We start from the raw sequence: 22,554 nt of genomic DNA, 5'->3' as shown, positions 1-22,554 counted from the left end.
TGCTATTCAACACCTTCAGGGGTCTAGTGCTCCTTCCTAAGGACAAGGCACTGCCTCTCTGTCTAGGAGTTCGCACCCTCCTCAGCAAACCCCCTTGATCTCTCCGGTTTGCCATGAGAGTCCTTAGCAGGATGGTGGCGGCAATAGAAGCGGTCCCATTTGCCCAGCTTCACCTCAGGCCTCTCCAACTAGCCATCCTCAAGTCATGGGACAGGAACCCTCTTTCTCTTGACAGGGAGTTCCAGCTGACGTCGTCAACCAAGAGGTCCCTCCACTGGTGGCTCAACCCAACCTCACTAACAAAGGGGAAATCCTTTCTCACTGGTCAATGGAAGGTTCTGACCACCGACGCGAGCCTGACGGGTTGGGGTGCGGTACTCCTACACCACAGAGCACAGGGCAAGTAGTCCACAGTGGAAGCGACCATGCCCATCAACATCTTGGAAATTCGTGCCATCCTCCTGGCATTGAGAGCCTTCCATCACTTACTGGCAGCCTCTCACATCAGAATACAGTCGGACAACGGCACGGCTGTGGCATATGTGAATCACCAAGGGGGGACCCGCAGTGCCCAGGCGATGCGAGAAGTGACACACATTCTCCACTGGGTGGAAGACACAGGTTCAGTTCTCTCTGCGGTCCACATTCCGGGTGTGGACAACTGGGAAGCAGACTTCCTCAGCCGGCAAGGAATGGACTCGGGAGAGTGGTCTCTCCATCCCGAAGTTTTTTGACAGATCTGCCATCGCTGGGGGACTCCGGACGTGGACCTAATGGCATCCCACTTCAATGCCAAGGTCTCCAACTTCATACTTCATGGCCAGAACACACGACCCGCAGGCGCTAGGAGCGGACGCCCTGGTTCAGGACTGGACCCAGTTCCAGTTCCTGTACATTTTTCCACCTCTTCCCCTGATATCCAGAGTGGTGAGGAAGATCAAGTAAAAGGGAGTTCCAACCATCCGAATCACACCGGACTGGCTCAGACGTACATGGTACACTGACATTGTACAGCTCACAGCAGATGTCCCCTGGCGTCTCCCCGACCACCCCGATCTTCTGTCACAAGGCCCGTTCTACCACCAGAACTCAGGGGCCCTCAATTTGACGGCGTGGCCATTGAGACCTGGGTTCTAACCCAGTCAGGGTTCTCGCCGGACGTCATTGGAACCATGTTCAGGGCACGGAAGCCAACCTCTGCTAAGATTTATTACTGTACCTGGAAAGCCTTCTTTACCTGGTGCGAATCTCTAGTGGCCAGATCCCATTCCCTTATTCCCTCCCCAGGGTACTTGGGTTTCTCCAATCGGGTCTGGAGGCCAGACTGTCCCTGGCCTCCCTTAAGAGCCAGGTGTCAGCTCTCTCAGTGCTTTTTCAGAGGTGCATCGCTAACAAGCCGCAAGTAAGGACATTTCTTCTGGGGGTTTCCTGATTGGTTCCCCCCTACAGACGACCACTAGAAACGTGGGACCTCAACCTGGTGCTGACAGCATTGCAGGAAACACCCTTTGAACCCCTTAGGGAAGTCCCACTCCGCCTTCTATCCCAGAAAGTGGTTTTCCTGGTGGCAATCACCTCGCTACGCAGGGTGTCTGAACTGACAGCACTCTCCTGCAGACGCCCTCCCTGGCTTTTCACCAGGACAAGGTAGTCCTCCGTACGGTCCCATCCTTCCTCCCAAAGGTTGTGTCCAACTTCCACCTCAATGAGGAAATTTCACTGCCATCCTTCTGTCCGGTCCCGGTTCATAGAGTGGAGAAGGCTCTGCATACGCTTGACCTTGTCAGGGCATTGCGTATCTATGTGTCTAGGACTGCGCCCTTCTGGAAGTCTGATTCTCTTTTCCTTCTTCTGGAAGGCGGCAGCAAGGGTCTGCCAGCTTCCAAAGCTACCCTTGGCAGGTGGATCAAATCCACCATACAAGAGGCCTACCGCCTCAAAAATTTTCCTCTTCCAGCTGGTATTATGGCACACGTGCGGTAGGGGCCTCCTGGGCCATTTGGCACCAGGCTTCAGCACAACAAGTGTGTAAGGCAGCCACCTGGACTAGCCTACACATGTTTAACAAACACTACAGGGTTCTGCAGGCGGCGACCGTCTACACAATATTCGTCCATTGCTTCCCACCCAGGGATTGCTTTGGGACGTCCCAAGCTCCTGTGTCCCCCAATGAGGCAACAGAGTAAAGGAGATTTTTGTGTACTTACCGTAAAATCTCTTTGTCTTAGCCTCTAATCGGGGGACACAGCTCCCACCCTGTTGTCCGTTCTGGGCCGTTGTTATGTTGAGTTCTCATATTGTTTTTCCTTTGAGCTCGTACATAGTTGCCTTCTTATAGGCATGGTTATGTTATCCATGTTACGTTCCTCCTACTGCTTTTGCACAAACTGGAGAAGGCTGATGCCGTCCAGGGGTGTATACTGCAGAGGAGGAGCCACGCTTAATCTTTTTCAGATTATGCATAGTGGACAGCAGCATAACACCCAAGGTCCTGTGTCCCCCAATTAGAGGCTAAGAGAAAGAGATTTTACGGTGAGTACACAAAAATCTCTTTTTTACATAAAGTACATTTTTACGGAGAGTTTAAGTAAAAATATTCAACAATATAAATTTTAAGGATATGTTACTCATAAATAATTATTGGTTTTATTCTTGGCAGATGACTGTACTAGGAGATCAGAGGGACAGCTGACATCTTCAATTTTTAAATCAGATGATCTTGAGATCACACAAGATACAATTGAAGTGAATGCCATTACTCCAGATATACCATCATCCCTTCACTGCAAAGATCTGTCATCTGATCATTTGAAACAGGTTCTGTCTTCTGATTCATTACCGACTACTAAGGAAAATCAAAGTCACAAAATAAGCATTAAAGAACAAACTGCTCCTAAACCAAAGAAGCCATTTTCACGTTCAGAATATGGAAATAGTTTTTCCCTCGAAAAGTTTTTTCTTAAATATCAAAGCATTCACACAGCAGAGAATAGATTTTTTTGTTTCAAGTGTGGGAAATTTTTTAACCAGAAATCAAATCTTGTTAATCACCAGAGAAGTCACACAGAGGAGAAGCCATTTTCTTGTTCTGAAAGTGGAAAATGTTTTACAGAGAAATCAAGTTTTATCAGACATCAGAGAACTCACACAGGGGAGAAGCCTTATTCTTGTTCAGAATGTGGGAAATGTTTTAGCCGGAAATCAGGTTTGGTTGAGCACAAGAGAACTCACACAGGGGAGATGCCTTTTTTCTGTTAAGACATGAGATCTAACTTGATAGAAGATTACAGTCTAGGGAAGACTGGAAACATTCATATAGACGGCCGGTGGAGATGTAGTCAGTGATGAACTCTGGCTAAATATGTTTCAAGAGCCGTAGTAGAAGATGAAGATGTTGTCCTCTTCATGAAGTAGTTATTTCTCATGTCACGTGTAATGAATATCTCCTGCAGTATTGCTAATGCCGATTGCAGTGTCGGTAAATAAGACGAGAATTAGCTTTATGGAAGATGAGTCTTTGAGAAACGTGTTCAGCTACAGACTCCAAGGAAGGAACTGCTTGCTGTCTGTGGCCTAAAATATATAGGTTTTATTACTAGATGTAAAGAAGAAAACTAAATACTGTAAAATAATATATGTCCTCATATGTTTCCCCTTATTATCTCCAGTAATTGTATTATTACCCAGGATTTTTATGATGTTACATCAGCTCATCATCTTCTCATTCAGGTCCGTACAATATCAGATCATCTCAGTGAAGATCTTCTATTTAAGAGAATTTCCCTTATGGACCCATCAAAGATGGATATGAATAGAGACAAGATGGCAGAGAGGATATTACACCTCACCCTAGAAATCCTCTTCCGTCTTACTGGAGAGGTGAGAGATTCTGATGACATCACATTACATCATTCTTATCTATGGGAATAACAGATGGACAGAACTGGAGAGGTGAGGACTCTGGAAATGTCTGGAGGGAGATTTATTTATACGTCTCTCCATAACCAGGATTACACAGTAGTGAAGAAGACCTCTAGTGAGCGCTGTCAGGTCCATGTGTCTGAGGGATGGGAAAGACCCCTGAGCCCAATCACAGGGCCTCCATCTCACCCCTTCATACATGAGGACATCAATGACCAGAAGATCGTAGAACTCACCTACAAGATGATTGAGCTGCTGACTGGAGAGGTGACACTGCTGGGAATGCTGGGACATTATACAGTAATGCTATGAAGGGATCGGGGGGATGACTGTATCATTGTATGTGTCAGGTTCCTATAAGATGTCAGGATGTCACTGCCTATTTCTCCATGGAGGAGTGGGAGTATTTAGAAGGACACAAAGATTTGTACAAAGACGTCATGATGGAGGTTCCCCAGCCCCTCACATCACCAGGTAATAGACAGGACTAAATACACACGGCCTATAATTATCTGTATGTAAAGAATGAATTCAGTCCCTGTATGTGTTTCCTCCAGATCTATCCAGTAAGAGGACAACACCAGAGAGATGTCCCCGTCCTCTTCTTCCACAGGACTGTAAACAAGAAGATCCCAATGTTCCTCAGGATCATCAGGTAGATGGAGAGAAGGTGTCATGAGATCTCCCCTATGATGTGTAGACGACTGTGAAGGTCTTGTGTTCAGTCTTGTTTTATCCACCAGTATTATATGTTTTCTACTTGTGTAATGAGAACGGTGGAGATGGCAGGATTAGAGCTGATCAAAGATGAGACTTCTCATCTGTTTGTGACTTTTACAATATTTGTTTCAGGGTGAAGATCTGACCCATATTAATACTACAGAGACATATGTGAGGGGTGATGAGCGATGTAAAGAGGAGATTCCTACATTTGACTACCCAGGTGAGTAGTAACCACTAAATGCAGAGACGTCACAGATTCTTCTCAGTCACCGGCTGTGGCTGCTTTATCGGTGGTGTAGTCCAGCCGTATCACAATCGTGTGATCACCATTTTGCCTCTAGACCACAACATTCTCCTCCATCCAAAAATATTCAAATGATTTTGGGCATTGCAACCCTTTTCCATAGAACTTACAACCTGGAGGATCCACCTACTCCCTGTGATTAGGAGACGTTACCTGCCCAGATCTGTAAATCACAAAGCCAGAAAATCACTTGAAGAAAAATATTATGACGAAAGCGGAGGGTAATGATGCTGTTAGCTTGCTAGGGCCCTGATATCTTATTGGATGAATCCACCTTCTCTCCCTTCTGTGCTGCTGAATGTGCTCATATGGTCCCTACAAGACCAGGTCCAGTCTTTCTGGCCAAACTTCACTTTTATGATCGACAACATTAAATGTGCAGTGAGGGCCAAGTGTGAATTTCTGTACAATAACAGCAGAGTCTCCCTTTATTCTGACTTTTCAATTTCTTTTAAAACTGACTAACTTCAAACAGAATTGTGATAAACTAAACAAAAATAACATTACACCTGTGCCATGATATATCTCTAAGCTAAATTTAAGACACCTCATCTCTGCACTATTATAAAAAGTTCTCTTTGAACATCTGATATTTCTTCTTGAAACTCATCTGACAGAAAATATTGTCCCTTACGATAGTTTAGATTGCCAAGAGCCCCCGAGCCCCATACTCCAATTACCCCAGAGAGGTTTCACCACTAGTTACTCACTACTCACTGATGGAGACTGTTGAGTTTGATCATTTCAGTAGATGTGTTATTGTCTATACTCACAGTTTTGACTACAGTAGTTAGTGCCCAAAATACTCTGATTTAACCCCTTCCTGCAGCCAGTTTTGTGTTCCTATCTGGACCCATTTTTAAAATCTGACGTGTGTCACTTTATGTGGTGATAACTTTGGAATTCTTCACAAAGGATAATAGGAAACAAATGGACCTTACAAATTATTTTCCAACTTCTCTTGAATCTGACAATCCCCTATATATGGTTGTACACTACTGTCTGGGCACATGGAAGGTTAAGAAGGGAAGGAGCGACATTTAGCTATTTGAATGCAGATTTTGCTGGGATAGTGTGCAGATACAATGTATTGGGGACACTGTTCATTGTCACCTGGCAGCTCAAAAGATGGCCACCACAAACAGGCTTGGCACTATCTACTCCATTTTCCAGATCCCAGGGTTTGCCTTGCTCATCATCCTTTAACCCCTCTACATGTGTTTGGACTTAGACAGAGACCCCCTAAGATTGGGCCACAGTGTTACTTGCTGTTCTGTGGTGTGAGATGGCAAGAAAAATAGTCAGATAGCCGGGTCAGAACATGGAGGTCAGAGAAAATACAAAATCATACAAAAGTAGTCAGTAAACGGGCCGAGGTCACAACAGGACACAAATACACAAGCCGAGAGCTGAGCACAGAGGACTGAACCAGAGGAGAACAAGGCTGGATCTGGCAGCTTCCGGCAATATGCTTCCAGCTTTAGTAGGGTGCGGTGCTTTCCAGTTGGCTGAAGCAGAGAGCAGATTACTCCAGCTGGACAGCACACACACCCATACTGCCAGACTGGATGGTACTACTGGTCCCAGGCACCCTAATCTTAGTGGCTGGACAGAGCCTGCGCCGCCCAGAGCTTCTGATTCTGACGTCTCCTCCATCACCAGCGCCGCCTGCCGGATGAATAAGACGGCTCTTGGTGAGAGAAGCAGACGTCGCAGGAGCAGATCCCAGAGGAGATGGGACCCACCATTTGCAGAAGCCCTAATGTGACCAAATTGCAGAAAACCAGAGCAGTAGAAATCCCCATAAAGTGACTCCATTTTGGAAATTATAACCCTCAGTGAAATAATCTATAGGAGTAGTGACTATTTTGACTCCACAGGCGCTTTCCGGAAATTAGCACGCAGTGGATGATGGAGAGTGAAAATTACAAATATATAATTTCATTACCCAACACATTGTGCCCAGATTGTGATCCAGGAGACACACACCATCAATTAAGTGGGTTCTTCTCACTATAGTAATGTCAAATACATGGATGCTGAGTGTGGTTTGGGCGCACTGCAAGGCTCAGAAGCGAGGGGGAGATTTGACTTTGGGAGAGTGGATATTGGTGGATTGGTTTATGGAAGCCATGTTGCTTTTCAAAAGCCTTTGAGCCACTAATAATGTGGAAACCTCTGGTTTTCCACTGACAGATGATGGACCTGAGTGGGGACTTGTTTTTTGTGAGATGAGTAGAAGTTTTTATTGGTATTATTTCACCTACATAACATTGTTTGGTGGCTTTTTATTCCATATTTGGGAGGCAGAATTAACAAACAGTTGAACACTACGATCCACTGGTTCATCCTATGAGGTTTTCTATTAGACTGTGAACTGTTATTGTCTTTGTGAATAATGACGGCTAACATAGGGCAAAATAAAAAAAAATCACAGAAAAAGATACAGCCTTACCAACACCAAATCATATAACAAATGCACTAGCAGGATGCCGCAGACCCCCATGATAAAGGTGGGGGCAGCGCAGGTGCAAATTACTGATGGAGCAACCACTCACAAACCTACCAATTCATGGAGGGGGTGGTTGCCTAGTATTAAAGATGCACACAGATGAAGCTTGCATAGGACGCCAGTCACACAGGTAGGTGTGATGCACAGTGTCTGGCTTAGGATACTGATGATGTCCATACTATTAGAACAGGAGGGCTGCCCAGCACTATATAAGTGCACCCCACATGGACAGACACCCCAGTACACCCAACCAACACTAAAATGCTAATGCATTTGTTATCTGATTTGGTGTTGGTAAGGCTGATTTTTCTGTGATGTTTTCTTGGTAAATAATGATACTTTTACATAATGTACATTTTTACGGAGAGTTTAAGTAGAAATATTCAACAATATAAATTTTAAGGATATGTTATTCATAAATAATAATTGGTTTTATTCTTGACAGATGACTGTACCAGGAGATCAGAGGGACAGCTGACATCTTCAATTTTTAAATCAGACGATCTTGAGATCCCACAGGATACAACTGAAGTGAATGCCATTACTCCAGATATACCATCATCCCTTCACAGGAAAGATCTGTCATCTGATCATTTGAAACAGGTCCTGTCTTCTGATTCATTACCAACTACTAAGGAAAATCAGAGTCACAAAATAAGCATTAAAAAACAAATTGCTCCTAAAGCAAAAAAGCCATTTTCATGTTCAGAATATGGAAATAGTTTTTCCCTCGAAAAGTCTTTTCTTAAAGATCAAAGCATTCACACAGCAGAGAATACATTTTTTTGTTTCAAGTGTGGGAAATTTTTTAAACAGAAATCAGATCTTGTTAATCACCAGAGAAGTCACACAGAGGAGAAGCCATTTTCTTGTTCAGAAAGTGGAAAATGTTTTACAGAGAAATCAACTCTTATCAAACATCAGAGAACTCACACAGGGGAGAAGCCTTTTTCATGCTCAGAATGTGGGAAATGTTTTACATTGAAATCAAATTTTATGAGACATCAGAGAACTCACACAGGGGAGAAGCCTTTTTCCTGTTCAGAATGTGGAAAATGTTTTACCGCAAAATCAAGTTTTATCAGACATCAGAGAACTCACACAGGGGAGAAGCCTTTTTCCTGTTCAGAATGTGGAAAATGTTTTAGACGGAAATCAGATTTGGTTGGGCACAAGAGAAATCACACAGGGGAGAAGCCTTTTTCCTGTTCAGAATGTGGGAAATGTTTTAACCAGAAATCAGATTTGGTTAATCACCAGAGAACTCACACAGGGGAGAAGCCTTTTGCCTGTTCAGAATGTGGAAAATGTTTTAGCTGGAAATCAGATTTGGTTATACACCAGAGAATTCACACAGGGGAGAAGCCTTTTTCCTGTTCAGAATGTGGAGAATGTTTTAGCTGGAAATCAGGTTTGGTTAAGCACCAGAGAATTCACACAGGGGAGATGCCTTTTTCCTGTTCAGAATGTGGAAAATGTTTTAGCTTGAAAACAGATTTGGTTATACACCAGAGGACTCACACAGGGGAGAAGCCTTTTTTCTGTTCAGAATGTGGAAAATGTTTTAGCTTGAAATCAATTTTGGTTAAGCACCAGAGAACCCACACAGGGGAGAAACCTTTTTCCTGTTCAGAATGTGGGAAATGTTTTAGCTGGAAATCAATTTTGGTTAAGCACAAGAGAATTCACACAGGGGAGAAACCTTTTTCCTGTTCAGAATGTGGGAAATGTTTTATCCAGAAATCAGTTTTGGTTACGCACAAGAGAACTCACACAGAGGAGAAGCCTTTTTCCTGTTCAGAATGTGGAAAATGTTTTGTCTGGAAATCAGATTTGGTTAAGCACAAGAGAACTCACACAGGGGAGAAGCCTTTTTCCTGTTCAGAATGTGGCAAATGTTTTAAAGATAAATCAGATTTGGTTAAGCACCAGAGAATTCACACAGGGGAGATGCCTTTTTCCTGTTCAGAATGTGGAAAATGTTTTAGCCGGAAAACAGATTTGGTTATACACCAGAGAACTCACACAGGGGAGAAGCCTTTTTTCTGTTCAGAATGTGGAAAATGTTTTAGCTTGAAATCAATTTTGGTTAAGCACCAGAGAACCCACACAGGGGAGAAACCTTTTTCCTGTTCAGAATGTGGAAAATGTTTTAGCTGGAAATCAATTTTGGTTAAGCACAAGAGAATTCACACAGGGGAGAAACCTTTTTCCTGTTCAGAATGTGGGAAATGTTTTATCCAGCAATCAGTTTTGGTTAATCACCAGAGAACTCACACAGGGGAGAAGCCTTTTTCCTGTTCAGAATGTGGAAAATGTTTTAGCTGGAAATCAGATTTGGTTAAGCACAAGAGAACTCACACAGGGGAGAAGCCTTTTTCCTGTTCAGAATGTGGCAAATGTTTTAAAGATAAATCAGATTTGGTTAAGCACCAGAGAACTCACACAGGGGAGAAGCCTTTTTCCTGTTCAGAATGTGGGAAATGTTTTGTGAAGAAATCATCACTATTTAGTCACCAGAGAACTCACACAGACGAGAAGCCATTTTCATGTTCTTAATGTGGGAAATGTTTTACACGGAAATAAACTCTTAACAAACTTCAGAGAAGTCACACAGGGGAGAAGCCTTTTTCATTTTTAACCGAAAATTGTATCTTCATAAAGGGGTTGTCCACTACTAGGACAACTCCTTCTCATTCCTCATCTTTGGCCTTGTTAAAATAAAAACACTCATACGCACTTCCTGTTCTGGCGCCGTTCCATTGGTATCACAACTCGCGTTTCCGTAAGGATCACACAAGATTGTTACATCACACAAGATTGTTACATCACACAATCCTGCTCCCATTCAACGCCATCTTTAGACGTATTGAACATCAACAGCAAGGACATGGCCTGGACATAGCACCAAGAGAATGCACACACTGAAAGCACTCTCTTCAGACCGTGTTCTTGTGGGAATTATAAGCAATTTACAGCCTCAAACATGACTTTCGATATGGGAAAGAAAGAAGAGATCAGAGGTTAATCTGAGGTCCTCCACCTCTGTCCGCATGTCTGGTATTCAGCGTTTCTTATGGAAGGTCTTATCTTCCTGCTCTGGAGCCATTACTGCCTCACCTCAGCGTGGAAAAAGAAGCAGTCTTAACCCTCATGATGCCAGACAGCTCCAGCCTGTCAGTCCTGCACCAACTTCTCTCAATGTAGGCCTCACAAGAAAACAGCTCCACAAATCTCCATGTACTCTCACCAAAGCACATACTGAGCAGCGCATGCTTCACAGGGACATTTACCCCCCAGCCACAGGTTATTCTGATATGGGGAACAACATAACTTATTTATATATCAGATTGCGTCTATCCCTACTAAAGAAGATATGAAGCAATATATTCAGAGGCTGGAGACCACATACAATACTGAAATACGTCCCCTCACAAGTGATTATGCTTACACTGCGATCATTATTCAATAATATCCTTGGTGATCCTATTGATAAGGAGGTGGAGATTGAAAAAGGCGCACCGTACAATAGGCAATCATGGCCCAGATCCTGAGCATCCAAGGGACATTATCTGTCGCATACATTTTTTCAATGTAAAAGAGGCCATTGTGAGGAAAGCAGAGGAGTTGGGTCCTGGTGATTTCAATGGAAATGCATATAATTGCTCACAGATCTATCCTGAATGACACTTGCTAAAAGAAAGGTATTGAAACCACTACTTGATGCCATCCGGGAAAATGGCCTGATGTACTCCTGGGGGTACCCATTCCAGCTGTATATTTTCAAAGATCCAAGCAACATGAGACCTATTTGTGATGCCCTGGACATTCCATATACCTGACTGGCCACCTGCTCCACCATTGCCACAGAGAGTTCCAGCACATCGCAGAAGGCGTTCAATGGATCAGGAACTTGATGGTGATGCAGCCAGATGGGAGAGGAACCTGCCAATCTTATGAGCTCCAGAAATGAATCTTGTCTTCCCTGATGAGAGACAGTTTGCAGATGCTTACTTATTTCTTTAAGCATGTAATTAGATATATCTAAATGTCTAAGTTCATATAAGATCTTAGACCAGCATATAAGTTGAGTTCACATGATACTACTGTAATATCAGGCTGTATTACATTACTTTATAAACCTATAAGAAGAGCTCGCAATCAAAATTTGAACATCCAAAAAGGAGAGAGAGAGATGTAGTAGAGATAATGCTGATGTATAAAAAACACAGTATTTGTTTTTTACTGTTATATATTACATGTTGTACTTTGTTTAATAAAGATACAGTATTTTGCAATAACAGCTATATCTTTGGCCGTTATTTATTGAGGGCGATGTTTTTTATACATCAGCATTATCTCTACTACATCTCTCTCTCTCCTTTTTGGATGTTCAAATTTTGTATTACATTACTTGCTTTATATTCCATGGTTCCCCCTAATAGGAATCCTAGAACTGAAAGTTTGACTTGCGCCTGTAAAGACAACCCCCAGTTAGGGACTTGCATTGGGATCTGCTTGTTTCGCAATTTCCTGGTGTTTTGATATATTCATAATCTATACTTCTTAGACACTGAGAGGTAGACGTTACTATCTACCGTCAATACTTCCTCTTTTAATCTTTCTCTATTCCATTCCCCCTTTTTTTCATATAATATGGCACAACTCAAAACTTGTTCATTGAATGTCAGAGGACTTAATGTTCCAGAGAAAAGAGCTCAAGTGTTTTATCGTAGGCATAAACAGCACGTACATTTTGTATTTCTTCAGGAGTCACACTTTAGAGGCGATCATATACTGTACCTCAGATTACTAATAGATATTATTCATCTTGGCGTCCCAGAAAAATGCTGTTTTGAAGTCTAAAGCCCCCGTCTCACATAGCGATATCGCTAGCGAGATCGCTGCTGAGTCACGGTTTTGGTGACTCACCAGCGACCTCACCAGCGATGTCGCTATGTGTGACACTTTGCAACGATCAAGCCCCTGCTGTGAGGTCGCTGATCGCTGCAAAGTGTCCTGGACCATTTTTTGGTCGTTGGCCTCCCGCTGGCCAGCACACATCGCTGTGTGTGACCAGCGGGACCAACGATCTGGCTGGTAACCATGGTAAATATCGGGTTACTAGGGGCACGCGCGCACTTAGTAACCCGCTGTTTACCATGGATACCACTCTGCTACGGTGCGCGGAGGCTCCCGCCACCGTAGCAGAGTGGTATCCATGGTAAACAGCGGGTTACTAGGGGCACACGCGCACTTAGTAACCCGATGTTTACCATAGTTACCAGCCTGCTCCTGCTTGCAGCAGGCTGGTAACGGGAGCAGGACATCGTGGAACGATTCTTTCCACGATATCGCTGCTCCCCTGATCGCTGGTGAGCCTCCCTGTTTGACAGCTCACCAGCGATGTATTAGCGATGCAGCAACGATCCCTGACAGGTCGTATCGTTGTCGGGATCGCTGCTGCATCGCTTAGTGTGACGGGGCCTTAAGGTGCTGAGTATAGGCCGCCACAGATCACTGCTGCATACTATTGTAGGAACACTGTCTGACACGGAGAGGAGGTTCGTGTTTGTTAAGATCTCCATCTACTCCAAAATTTTGACTTTGGAAAACTTTTATCTCCCTAATTGTGACCAAATTAAGACATGCCGTCATTACTTAAACAAACTAAAATATTTTGCGGAGGACCTTATCATCATTGGAGGTGACTCTAATTTTATCTTGGCTCCTTCTTTAGACGCGTCCCGGGGCTGGTGTCATCAATCTAAAACACAAACAAAAGCTTTGCTAATTGTGCTTTGGTCTCAACTGGTTGATGTATGGAGGATACTACATCCAGACGTAAAGGATTATACCTATTATTCTCCTTTCCACAATACATATAGCCGTAGAGACTTTTCATTAATTAGCCATCACTTGCTTACATGGCAGCCTACATCTCAGATAGGAACTGCTGTATGGTCAGATCATGCTCCTGTATATTGTAACTAGCTATTGAACCCGTTCTATGCCCGGGTGGCGAGCATTTTTATTGGTATATAGTCTCCCATGCGGGTATGTGCTGCCCCCCTCCTGGTATTTCTGCTGCCCCCACCATCCTATCCCGGTATGCATGGCACCCCTCATCCCGATCCTGGTATGCATGGCACCCCTCATCCCCATCCTGGTATGCATGACACCCCTCATTCCCAATCCTGTTATGCATAGCACCCCTCATTCCCAATCCTGTTATGCATAGCACCCCTCACCCCCAATCCTGGTATGCATGGCACCCCTCATCCCCAATCCTGGTATGCATGGCACCCCTCATCCCCAATATTGGTATGCATGGCACCTCTCATTCCAAATCTGGTGTACATTGCACCCCTCATCCCAATCCTGATATGTATGGTACCAAATCCCTCATCCTGGTATGCATGGCATCACTCATCCCCCAATCCTGGTATGCATGGCACCCCATCACTCATCCTGGTATGCATGGTACCCCTCATCCTGGTATGAATGGTACCCCTCATCCCTATCCTGGTATGTATGGCACCCCTCATCCCCCAATCCTGGTATGTATGGCCTCCTCATCCCCCAATCCTGGTATGCATGGCACCCCTCATTCCAAATCTGGTATACATTGCACCCCTCATCCCAATCCTGGTATGTATGTTACAAAATCCCTCATCCTGGTATGCAAGGCACCACTCATCCCCCAATCCTGGTATGCATGTCACCCCATCCCTCTTCCTGGTATGCATGGCACCCCATCCCTCTTCCTGGTATGCATGGTGCCCCTCATTCCTATCCTGGTATGCATGGTACCCCTCATCCCTATCCTGGTATGTATGGTACCACTCGTCCTGGTATGCATGGCACCCCATCCCTCATTCTGGTATACATGGCACCCCTCATCCCAATTATGGTATGTATGGCCTCCTCATCTCAGAAACCTGGTATGCATGGCACCCAATCGCTCATCCTGGTATGCAATGCATGCCTCATCCCCAATACTGGTATATATGGCACCCAATCCCCTATCCTAGTGCGTATGGCACCCCTCATCCCTATACTGGTATGCATGGTACCCCTCATCGCTATTCTGGTATGCATGGTACCCCTCATCCTGGTATGCATGGTACAACACATTCCTAACCTGGTATGTATGGTACCCCTCATCCCTATCCTGGTATGTATGGTACCCCTCATCCCTATCCTGGTATGCATGGTACCCCGCATTCCTATCCTGATATGTAGGGTACCCCTCATCCCTATCCTGGTATGCATGACACCCCATCCCTCATCCTGGTATACATGGCACCCCTCATCCCAATTCTGGTATGTATGGCCTCCTCATCCCAGAAACCTGGTATGCATGGCACCCAATTCCTCATCCTGGTATGCATGGCACGCCTCATCCCCAATCATGGTATATATGGCTCCCTCATCCCTATCCTGGTATGCATGGCGCCCTATCCCCTATCCTGGTATGTATGACACCCCTCATCCCTATACTGGTATGCATGGTACCCCTCATCCTTATTCTGGTATGCATGGTACCCTTCATCCTGGTATGCATGGTACCCCACATTCCTATCCTGGTATGTATAGTACCCCTCATCCCTATCCTGGTATGCATGGTATCCCGCATTCCTATCCTAGTATGTAGGGTACCCCTCGTCCCTATCCTGGTATGCATGGTACCCCATCCCTATCCTGGTATGTATGGTACCCCTCGTCCCTATCCTGGTATGCATGGTACCCCATCCCTATTCTGGTATGCATGGCACCCCTCACCCACCAATCCTTGTATGCATGGCACTCCTCATCCCTATACTGGTATGTATGGCACCCCTCACCCACCAATCCTTGTATGCATGGCACTCCTCATCCCTATACTGGTATGCATGGTACCCCTCATCCTTATTCTGGTATGCATGGTACCCTTCATCCTGGTATGCATGGTACCCCACATTCCTATCCTGGTATGTATGGTACCCCTCGTCCCTATCCTGGTATGCATGGTATCCCGCATTCCTATCCTGGTATGTAGGGTACCCCTCGTCCCTATCCTGGTATGCATGGTACCCCATCCCTATTGTGGTATGCATGGCACCCCTCACCCACCAATCCTTGTATGCATGGCACTCCTCATCCCTATACTGGTATGTATGGCACCCCTCACCCCCCCAATCCTGGTATGTGTGGTACCCCTCATCCTGGTATGCATGGTACCCCTCATCCCCCAATCCTGGTATGCTTGGTACCCCTCATCCCCCAATCCTGATATGTGTGGCCCCATCACCCCCCAATCCTGGTATGTATGGCACCCCTCATCCCTTTCACGCTGCACACATACAATAAAATAAGCACTTAATCTCACCTTTCTTCTCTGTGCTCCAGCGCTACGGTGTTCTGTTCTGCCGGAGGCTGGGGGAGGAGTGCAGCGCCAGAGTATGCGCATGCCCATACCGCGCTGTCTGGCGCCATTTTGCTGAAGACACACTGCGAATACCGCTATGTGCATGTGCTGATTCGACACCTTCACTCCTGCCCCGGTCTCCGGCGAAGAGAGGCTCCGCGGCAATGCTCCTCCCGGTCAGGTAAGTATGTAAGTACGGCGCCGGAGATCGCGGAATGCGTTCAGTGTCTACGCAAACTGTGATCTCTGGCACCATATACGCTCCTCTTACCTGTAACGGCTCCATGCCTGCTTCTGTCTGGAGCCAGACTGCGCAGGCGTGTCGCGCTTGCGCAGTCTATAAAGGTATCAGACAGAGACACGCATCTCCCGTTGTATTATAGTTCTGACTATGCCGGACTCCACCAAGGCTTCAGATGTTGGAACCTAAATGATAATCTACTGAAAGACTCACTCTGTGTCTCAGACCTTCTTGAGACTATAGACTCCTTCAAATATATGAGCATGATGAAACTGCCTTACCATTTATAGGGGAAGCACTCACATGTGTCCTCAGAGGGATAATAATAAAACATAGATAAAAGCTAAAAAAAGGAGAGAACAGCTAAAGTCTCATCTGCTTGAGCGGATTGATCTCCTTGACAAACAACATAAATGATCTGCTTCCCTCCAGGTATACGCAGACCCGCTTAACGCTAGAAGGGAGCTAAAGTAGTTTCATGGATGGGGTACTCGCAAATATTGTGTAATTTCAGGGCATTTACTTATGGAAGGAACCAAGTGAAAGCTTCCATTCTCTGTACTAGATATAGGGCCTCCTCGAGAAAATTACTTAAAATGTCGTACACTAAAGTTAATATATAAGGTGTGGGATAGGGGTAAAAATATTCTGGGGATTGGAAAGTACACAAACTATACTCCTTTATGGCACAACTATAACTTACCAGAGCTACAGAAACTAAATAATATTAGTGAGTGGGAGGATAGGGATACTAGAATAAACGTCATACTGATTGATAGACATCACCCAATAGATACCATTGCTAAAGCAGTGGATACAAAAGGTCTAATATCCCTTATTTATAGGCAGTTACTGGCCCTACATTTGGATAATATTGATAGTTAAGACAAAATGGGAGGAGGATGTGGGTCCGTTATCTGAGGAGCAATGGGGGAAATACTGGATTTGACACAGAATCTGTCCCAGATTGTCCCGAATTCTTCTCATTCATAGAGTATATAGATCCCCAAGTACTTTATTTAAAATTGAAATAGAAACGGATGACACATGTCCTAGATGTGGTCAAAAGGACGCCCACCTGATGCATATGACGTGGAAATGTGTAAATATTGGCGACTACTGGAAGGGGGTGATCGCTCTTGTACTATCTGTATTTGGGATACAACTTCAGTTGGAACCTAAAATCTGTATCCTAGGACTCCTGGGAGAGGACGTAGACCCAGACTCCCATATGGCAATAGGTGGCTCAGGAATATTATTCCCAGCCATAAAGTTGATGGCCCTACATTGGATAGACAATTCTCCCCCAACGATAACAGAACTAAAATCCAGGATAAATAGCACTCTATGCTTGGAAAGTGGAGCTTATATTAAAGGAACGCTCTCAAGAAATCCATACACATATGGGAACAATGGTAATTACCCCAGGTATTGCTTCAAAGAACCTTCACAGAAATACTATACTGGATCGTTTGTCCATTTCCTTACAGTAAACCAGGAATTTATATCCTTATACTCAAGGTGTCAGAAAATAATAATTGTCTCAGTCCACACAATTGCCCCTTCTTAGATATATTCTTTTTCTTTTGATGTCCCAATAGGGAAAAAAATAATCAGTCAGGAAGTATTCAGATATTTATGTACAAATGTAAAATTACTATTCCAAACATTGTACTATAGAGCGATATTGGGATTTATATCATTGTAAACCGGTTCTTGTATTCTTTACTGGTTTTTCTTTTTTATTTTTTTTGTCACAAAGTTTATTTAAAAAAAAATGTTGGTAATTCTTCGTTTTGTTAAATAAAAATAATCTGAAAAAAAGAAAGGAGCGAAGGTCTTTACTACATCAAACGTATACAAAATGCCAAGATCACATGTGAAGGTACTCGTATGAGTTCGCAAATAAATGTGGTTGCTCATTGGCAAGGAGGTTACATCCACACATGTAAAGGACATATGTATTCAAAATAAAAGGGGCACCCGGGCCAGAAATTCATAACCCCATTGACATAGCGGAAGAATATAGTTTCTTTTATAGTTCGCTATATAATATTCATGGACAATACCACGACATGCCACCTAATATTCTTGAAACTAAAAATGACAAATATATTATGGACACTGCCGTTCCTTCCTTACAGACCCCTGAGCAGGAGATACTAGACAAAGCTTTCACTGAACAAGAGACAGGAGAGGCCAATAAATCATTCCCTATCGGGAAGAGCCCTGGGCCAGATGGCTTCAATAATAGATTTTATAAGATGTTTCCCCCCAGTTATTACCAGTTTTAGCCAAAGTGTTCAATGATATCTCAGAAGACTCCCCCTTTTGCCCTCAATCACTTAAGGCTCATATAATGGTTTCATCAAAGCCTGGAAAAGAACCAAATGCCTGCCCTAATATTCATCCAATATCAATAATGTAGACGTCACCATATTCTCTAAAGTGATTACAACACGGCTCTCCCACTATCTACCCTCAATTGTCAGCAACGATCAGGTTGGCTTCATTAAGGGCAGAGAAACTTGTGATAATAAAAATAAAACGTTAATTTCACATGCAAAAAACACAGGGGATCCCAATGTGCCTTGTTTCTGCCTACGCTAAAAAAGCGTTCGACACAGTGCATTGGACTTTCTTGAAGAGCACCCTACCACAAATTAGGTTGGACTCTTTCTTGTTATCTAAAATTCGATCCTTCTACACTGACCCTAAATCGATAGGGTAAACGGCCTTCTATATGACACATTTTCTATTAAAAAGGGGACGAGACCAGGGTGTCCCTTATCACCTCTCCAATACACATTGCTGATGGAACATTTAGCGGTAGCATTACACACAAATCCAGATATTAGTGGAGTTACTATAGACTCACATCACTATAAACTAGCTCTATGCGCAGATGACCTGTTGTTCTATGTTTCAAACCCAATGATTTCATTTCTCTCTATAATAAAGGAATTTGAATAACTCGGCCATGTAAGCAATTTTAAAGTCAACTATTCTAAAACAGAAGCCATGAACATAACTTTTAACCCTGAACTGACACAATAACTAATTTCTAACTTTCCCTTTAAGTGGCAAAAAGACACAATTAAGTACCTGGGTATACAAATTCTGGGGAACTTGGATGACCTGTATCTTTTAAATTATATCCCCCATCCTTGAACAAATGGTTCAAAATCGAATGAATTATAACTTGAAACCCTTGTCCTGGTTTGGTCGTATTAGTGTGATCAAAATGGACATTTTACCAGATCTTCTTTATATATTTCAGACCTTTCCGGTCTGCGTTCCTCAGACCTTTTTCTCCCGTCTCAACAATTCTAACAGCAAGTTTGTATGGGGAACATCGAGGCCTAGGATACGTGTTAAAATATTGTGAAGAAACAGGAGGGAGGGTTAGGGAGCTGCAATGCTGAATCCAAACAGGGTGAAGATAGTCCACTGAAGGGTGCCGTTCCCGCTGGTGAGCACAGACATATGAAGAAAACGAAAAGGAGAAAATCAGCACTCCAACAGGTAAAATATGAGAAAAATGTATTGGATCATTTAAAAAAAAACAAAAAATTTAAAATTCTTACACGTTTCTGGCGCTAGGGTTGCGCCCATAGTTATAGCAGATGAGAAAAGGACAATGAAGTCATATATATATATATATACAAGCACAATGGAGTCACATGACATGAAATGAGAAATCAATTAGACATGCAAAAGGTGTGAAGAAAATCCCAGCCACAGTTCACATTGAAGGCAACGAGATCAAATACAGACAAGATGATCATTACAAGCGTCACACAACAAGCCAGAAATGCAAAACACCATGATGGTGAAAAATAAGACAGAATTACACCTCATACTCTTATTCATGCATATCCGTATCCCCCTCTGTATATAAACTGTTTATTGCAGGACATTTGTGTGAAGACCACCATTGTTAGCGGCCAGGGGATTATCCCATATAGGAACACAACACCGGGATTAAGTGTACAGGTGTGAGATCACAGGGTCCGAACATCACAAATGCCATCAACTATAGCACCGGAAGGTGGGAGGATATACTGATTATAGAGGGACAGGAACATGTATGCATGAGATGGAGGATAGATTCAGTATAGAGCATCACAATAACAATGTACAATAAACAGAGAAAACGCATCAATGTCTAAATTGTGAATAGAAATATTGTTCTTATCGATCTGACACACGTAAAAATCTAAAATAATATGCACAATAACCAATATGGAGAAACTATAAACCTATAACAATGAACATATAAAGGGGGAAAATAATTATGCAAATCAAAATTGATTTACAAGGAAATCCACCTGCATCTGATCTGGTGCAAAGTATAATATCCTGGCAAAGGATCAGAGAGCCGCGGATATACCGAGCATTATCTGTCATATCAACGGGAGGCAAATAGATGAATCATTGTAAAACAGACGAGAACAAGTACAGAACACTGGTGAGATTACTGTGGAGCATTGTAATGGCGAATCAGATTACTGTGGAGCATTGTAATGGCAAATCAGATTACTGTGGAGCATTGTAATGGCGAATCAGATTAGATGGAACGTACAAATCCATGATATCCAAGAGCTGAATGTATAACAGATCAATGGCAATGGGAGACATCTGCATAGAGTCTGATGGAAAACCTGATCGTGAGGCTATAGATGGAGCAAGCATTTCTATCTGTATCAACGAAAACCAGGTAATTACATTATAATAAAACTGACAAAAACAAATATCTGATGCAGAACTGAATCGTGAAGCTGTGGATGTAGCGGGAATTTCTATCTGTATCAACGAAAAACAAATCATTGAATTATATTACGAAAAAACTGACAAAAATAAATATATGAGAAATGGATAAATAAGCTGCAGAACATTGCAATGGAAATACTCAGTCATTGCTGAAAAATCTTTAAGATATTTGCATCATTTATGTGCGTTCTGCTAAGATGAATCAGCAATGATAGCGCAATATACAGAAAGGCCAATAAGTACACCGGCAAATAATAACCGGAAAAGCACAAAATAAATTCAGAAAACCTGGAATGTCACCATATAGATGTCTGCTGGGAATAAACCAGTATGAATTTCATCAATAGATGTAAAACCGGTCATTGCGGAAATTCATTACCCGAAGGGTATTTAGTATTTACACGTCAGATCCAGAAGGCTTCACTCATATTAAGGTGTTTCTGTCTGTTTCCACCCCTTACCGGATAATTAACTTTTACAAGACCAAAGAAAGAAGAATGTGTGAGATCATTATTCTCTATGGACACAATGTTTTGATGCCCCGGAGTATGTGCTATTAGAACTGTTGATATATGAAATCTGCTCCGGTGCTCTCTATGAATCCTATCAATTTGTATAAAACAATGTTGTCCAGTATTCTGGAGGAATGCATTTATTTGTCAGTGTATAATAACAAAATTCAGCGCTGGCTGTTACCTGATTATCCCATTTTACCCATTTTTCATGGGCTCCCCAAAACACACAAGGGTATCTCTCCCCCCCACCCTTCGCCCTATTATCTCGGGTATGGGTTCATTGAATGAGAATTTAAGCCAATGGCTGGTGAACATTTGTATCCTCTGGTTATTCGAACACCAGGCTATGTGAAAGATACTACGTCTGTCCTGAGGGTTTTTGACAGGTTTGTGTGGCAGGAAGAATATAGGTTTGTCACCAGCAATGTTGTCTACCTGCATTCCTCCATCCCTCACGCATTGGCCGTCATTGCTGTTCAACACCACGCCTCTTGAGAAAGCATATCACGCGAAACGCGCGTCGAGGCTTGTGGGCCCTACATCTGCTCGCTCCTGCTCCGTTGGTCCATTTCCTTACCTCTCTCTTCCCCTCTTCTTTAATTATTATTGACATTTATACGGGTGAGTTACTTATGTCTGAAGCAATACATAACTGGGTTATTCCTCTTAATGTTTGATACTTGTAGCAGCTTATATATATATATACTTTGTACTTCCAGAATGTTATTGACTATTTAAATAACCCACTCTTTGCTTCCACCCCAATGTCTTACCATGTATGGAGACTTGGCTAACCCGGTGCTTTGGGAAGACTTTTTCATTTAGTGTATATATCAGGATTGTCTCCTGACTACTTATGTGTATAGGTATGTTTTCCCCCATGGCTGAAGCATGACTATGGCCATTTCTTCATATGTCTCTCTACTTTGACATGTTCTGCAACTCACATATACTTGAGATATGTATTTTTTAATGTGACTCTTTTTCTTAATAAAGTTTTTTTCTATTTGATGCCATGTACTCAGTTTCCTCTAGTTTTTCCATTTAAATAAATATAGTGGATATTCTATGAATTTAAAAAGGTTCATTATAACATAAAATTGTTGTGGGACAACAAATATTTTATGTTTGATTCTAAATATTATTTACAAGTAC

The 22,554-nt window shown here is 43.2% G+C and overlaps 1 protein-coding gene across 1 annotated transcript in view; it reads left to right on the top strand.

Moving 5' to 3' along the window:
- The window catches only part of LOC141191650 (uncharacterized), a 35,495-nt gene extending 22,904 nt beyond the window's left edge, over positions 1-12,591 (top strand). The window contains exons 6-11 of the mRNA XM_073661591.1: positions 3,730-3,879; positions 4,009-4,188; positions 4,272-4,395; positions 4,479-4,576; positions 4,774-4,864; positions 7,906-12,591. Coding sequence (XP_073517692.1) covers positions 3,730-3,879; positions 4,009-4,188; positions 4,272-4,395; positions 4,479-4,576; positions 4,774-4,864; positions 7,906-10,019 — 2,757 coding nt within the window. The 3' untranslated portion in view covers positions 10,020-12,591. The remainder of the gene's footprint in view (positions 1-3,729; positions 3,880-4,008; positions 4,189-4,271; positions 4,396-4,478; positions 4,577-4,773; positions 4,865-7,905) is intronic.
- Positions 12,592-22,554: the final 9,963 nt, after the last annotated feature.

Source organism: Phyllobates terribilis, unplaced genomic scaffold, assembly GCF_046119375.1.
Source record: "Phyllobates terribilis strain yellow unplaced genomic scaffold, ASM4611937v1 Scaffold_49__1_contigs__length_9717188, whole genome shotgun sequence".
NCBI lineage: Eukaryota > Metazoa > Chordata > Amphibia > Anura > Dendrobatidae > Phyllobates > Phyllobates terribilis.
The sequence above is the reverse complement of the archived record's forward strand: the minus strand, read 5'-3'. Positions and strand labels throughout refer to the sequence as shown.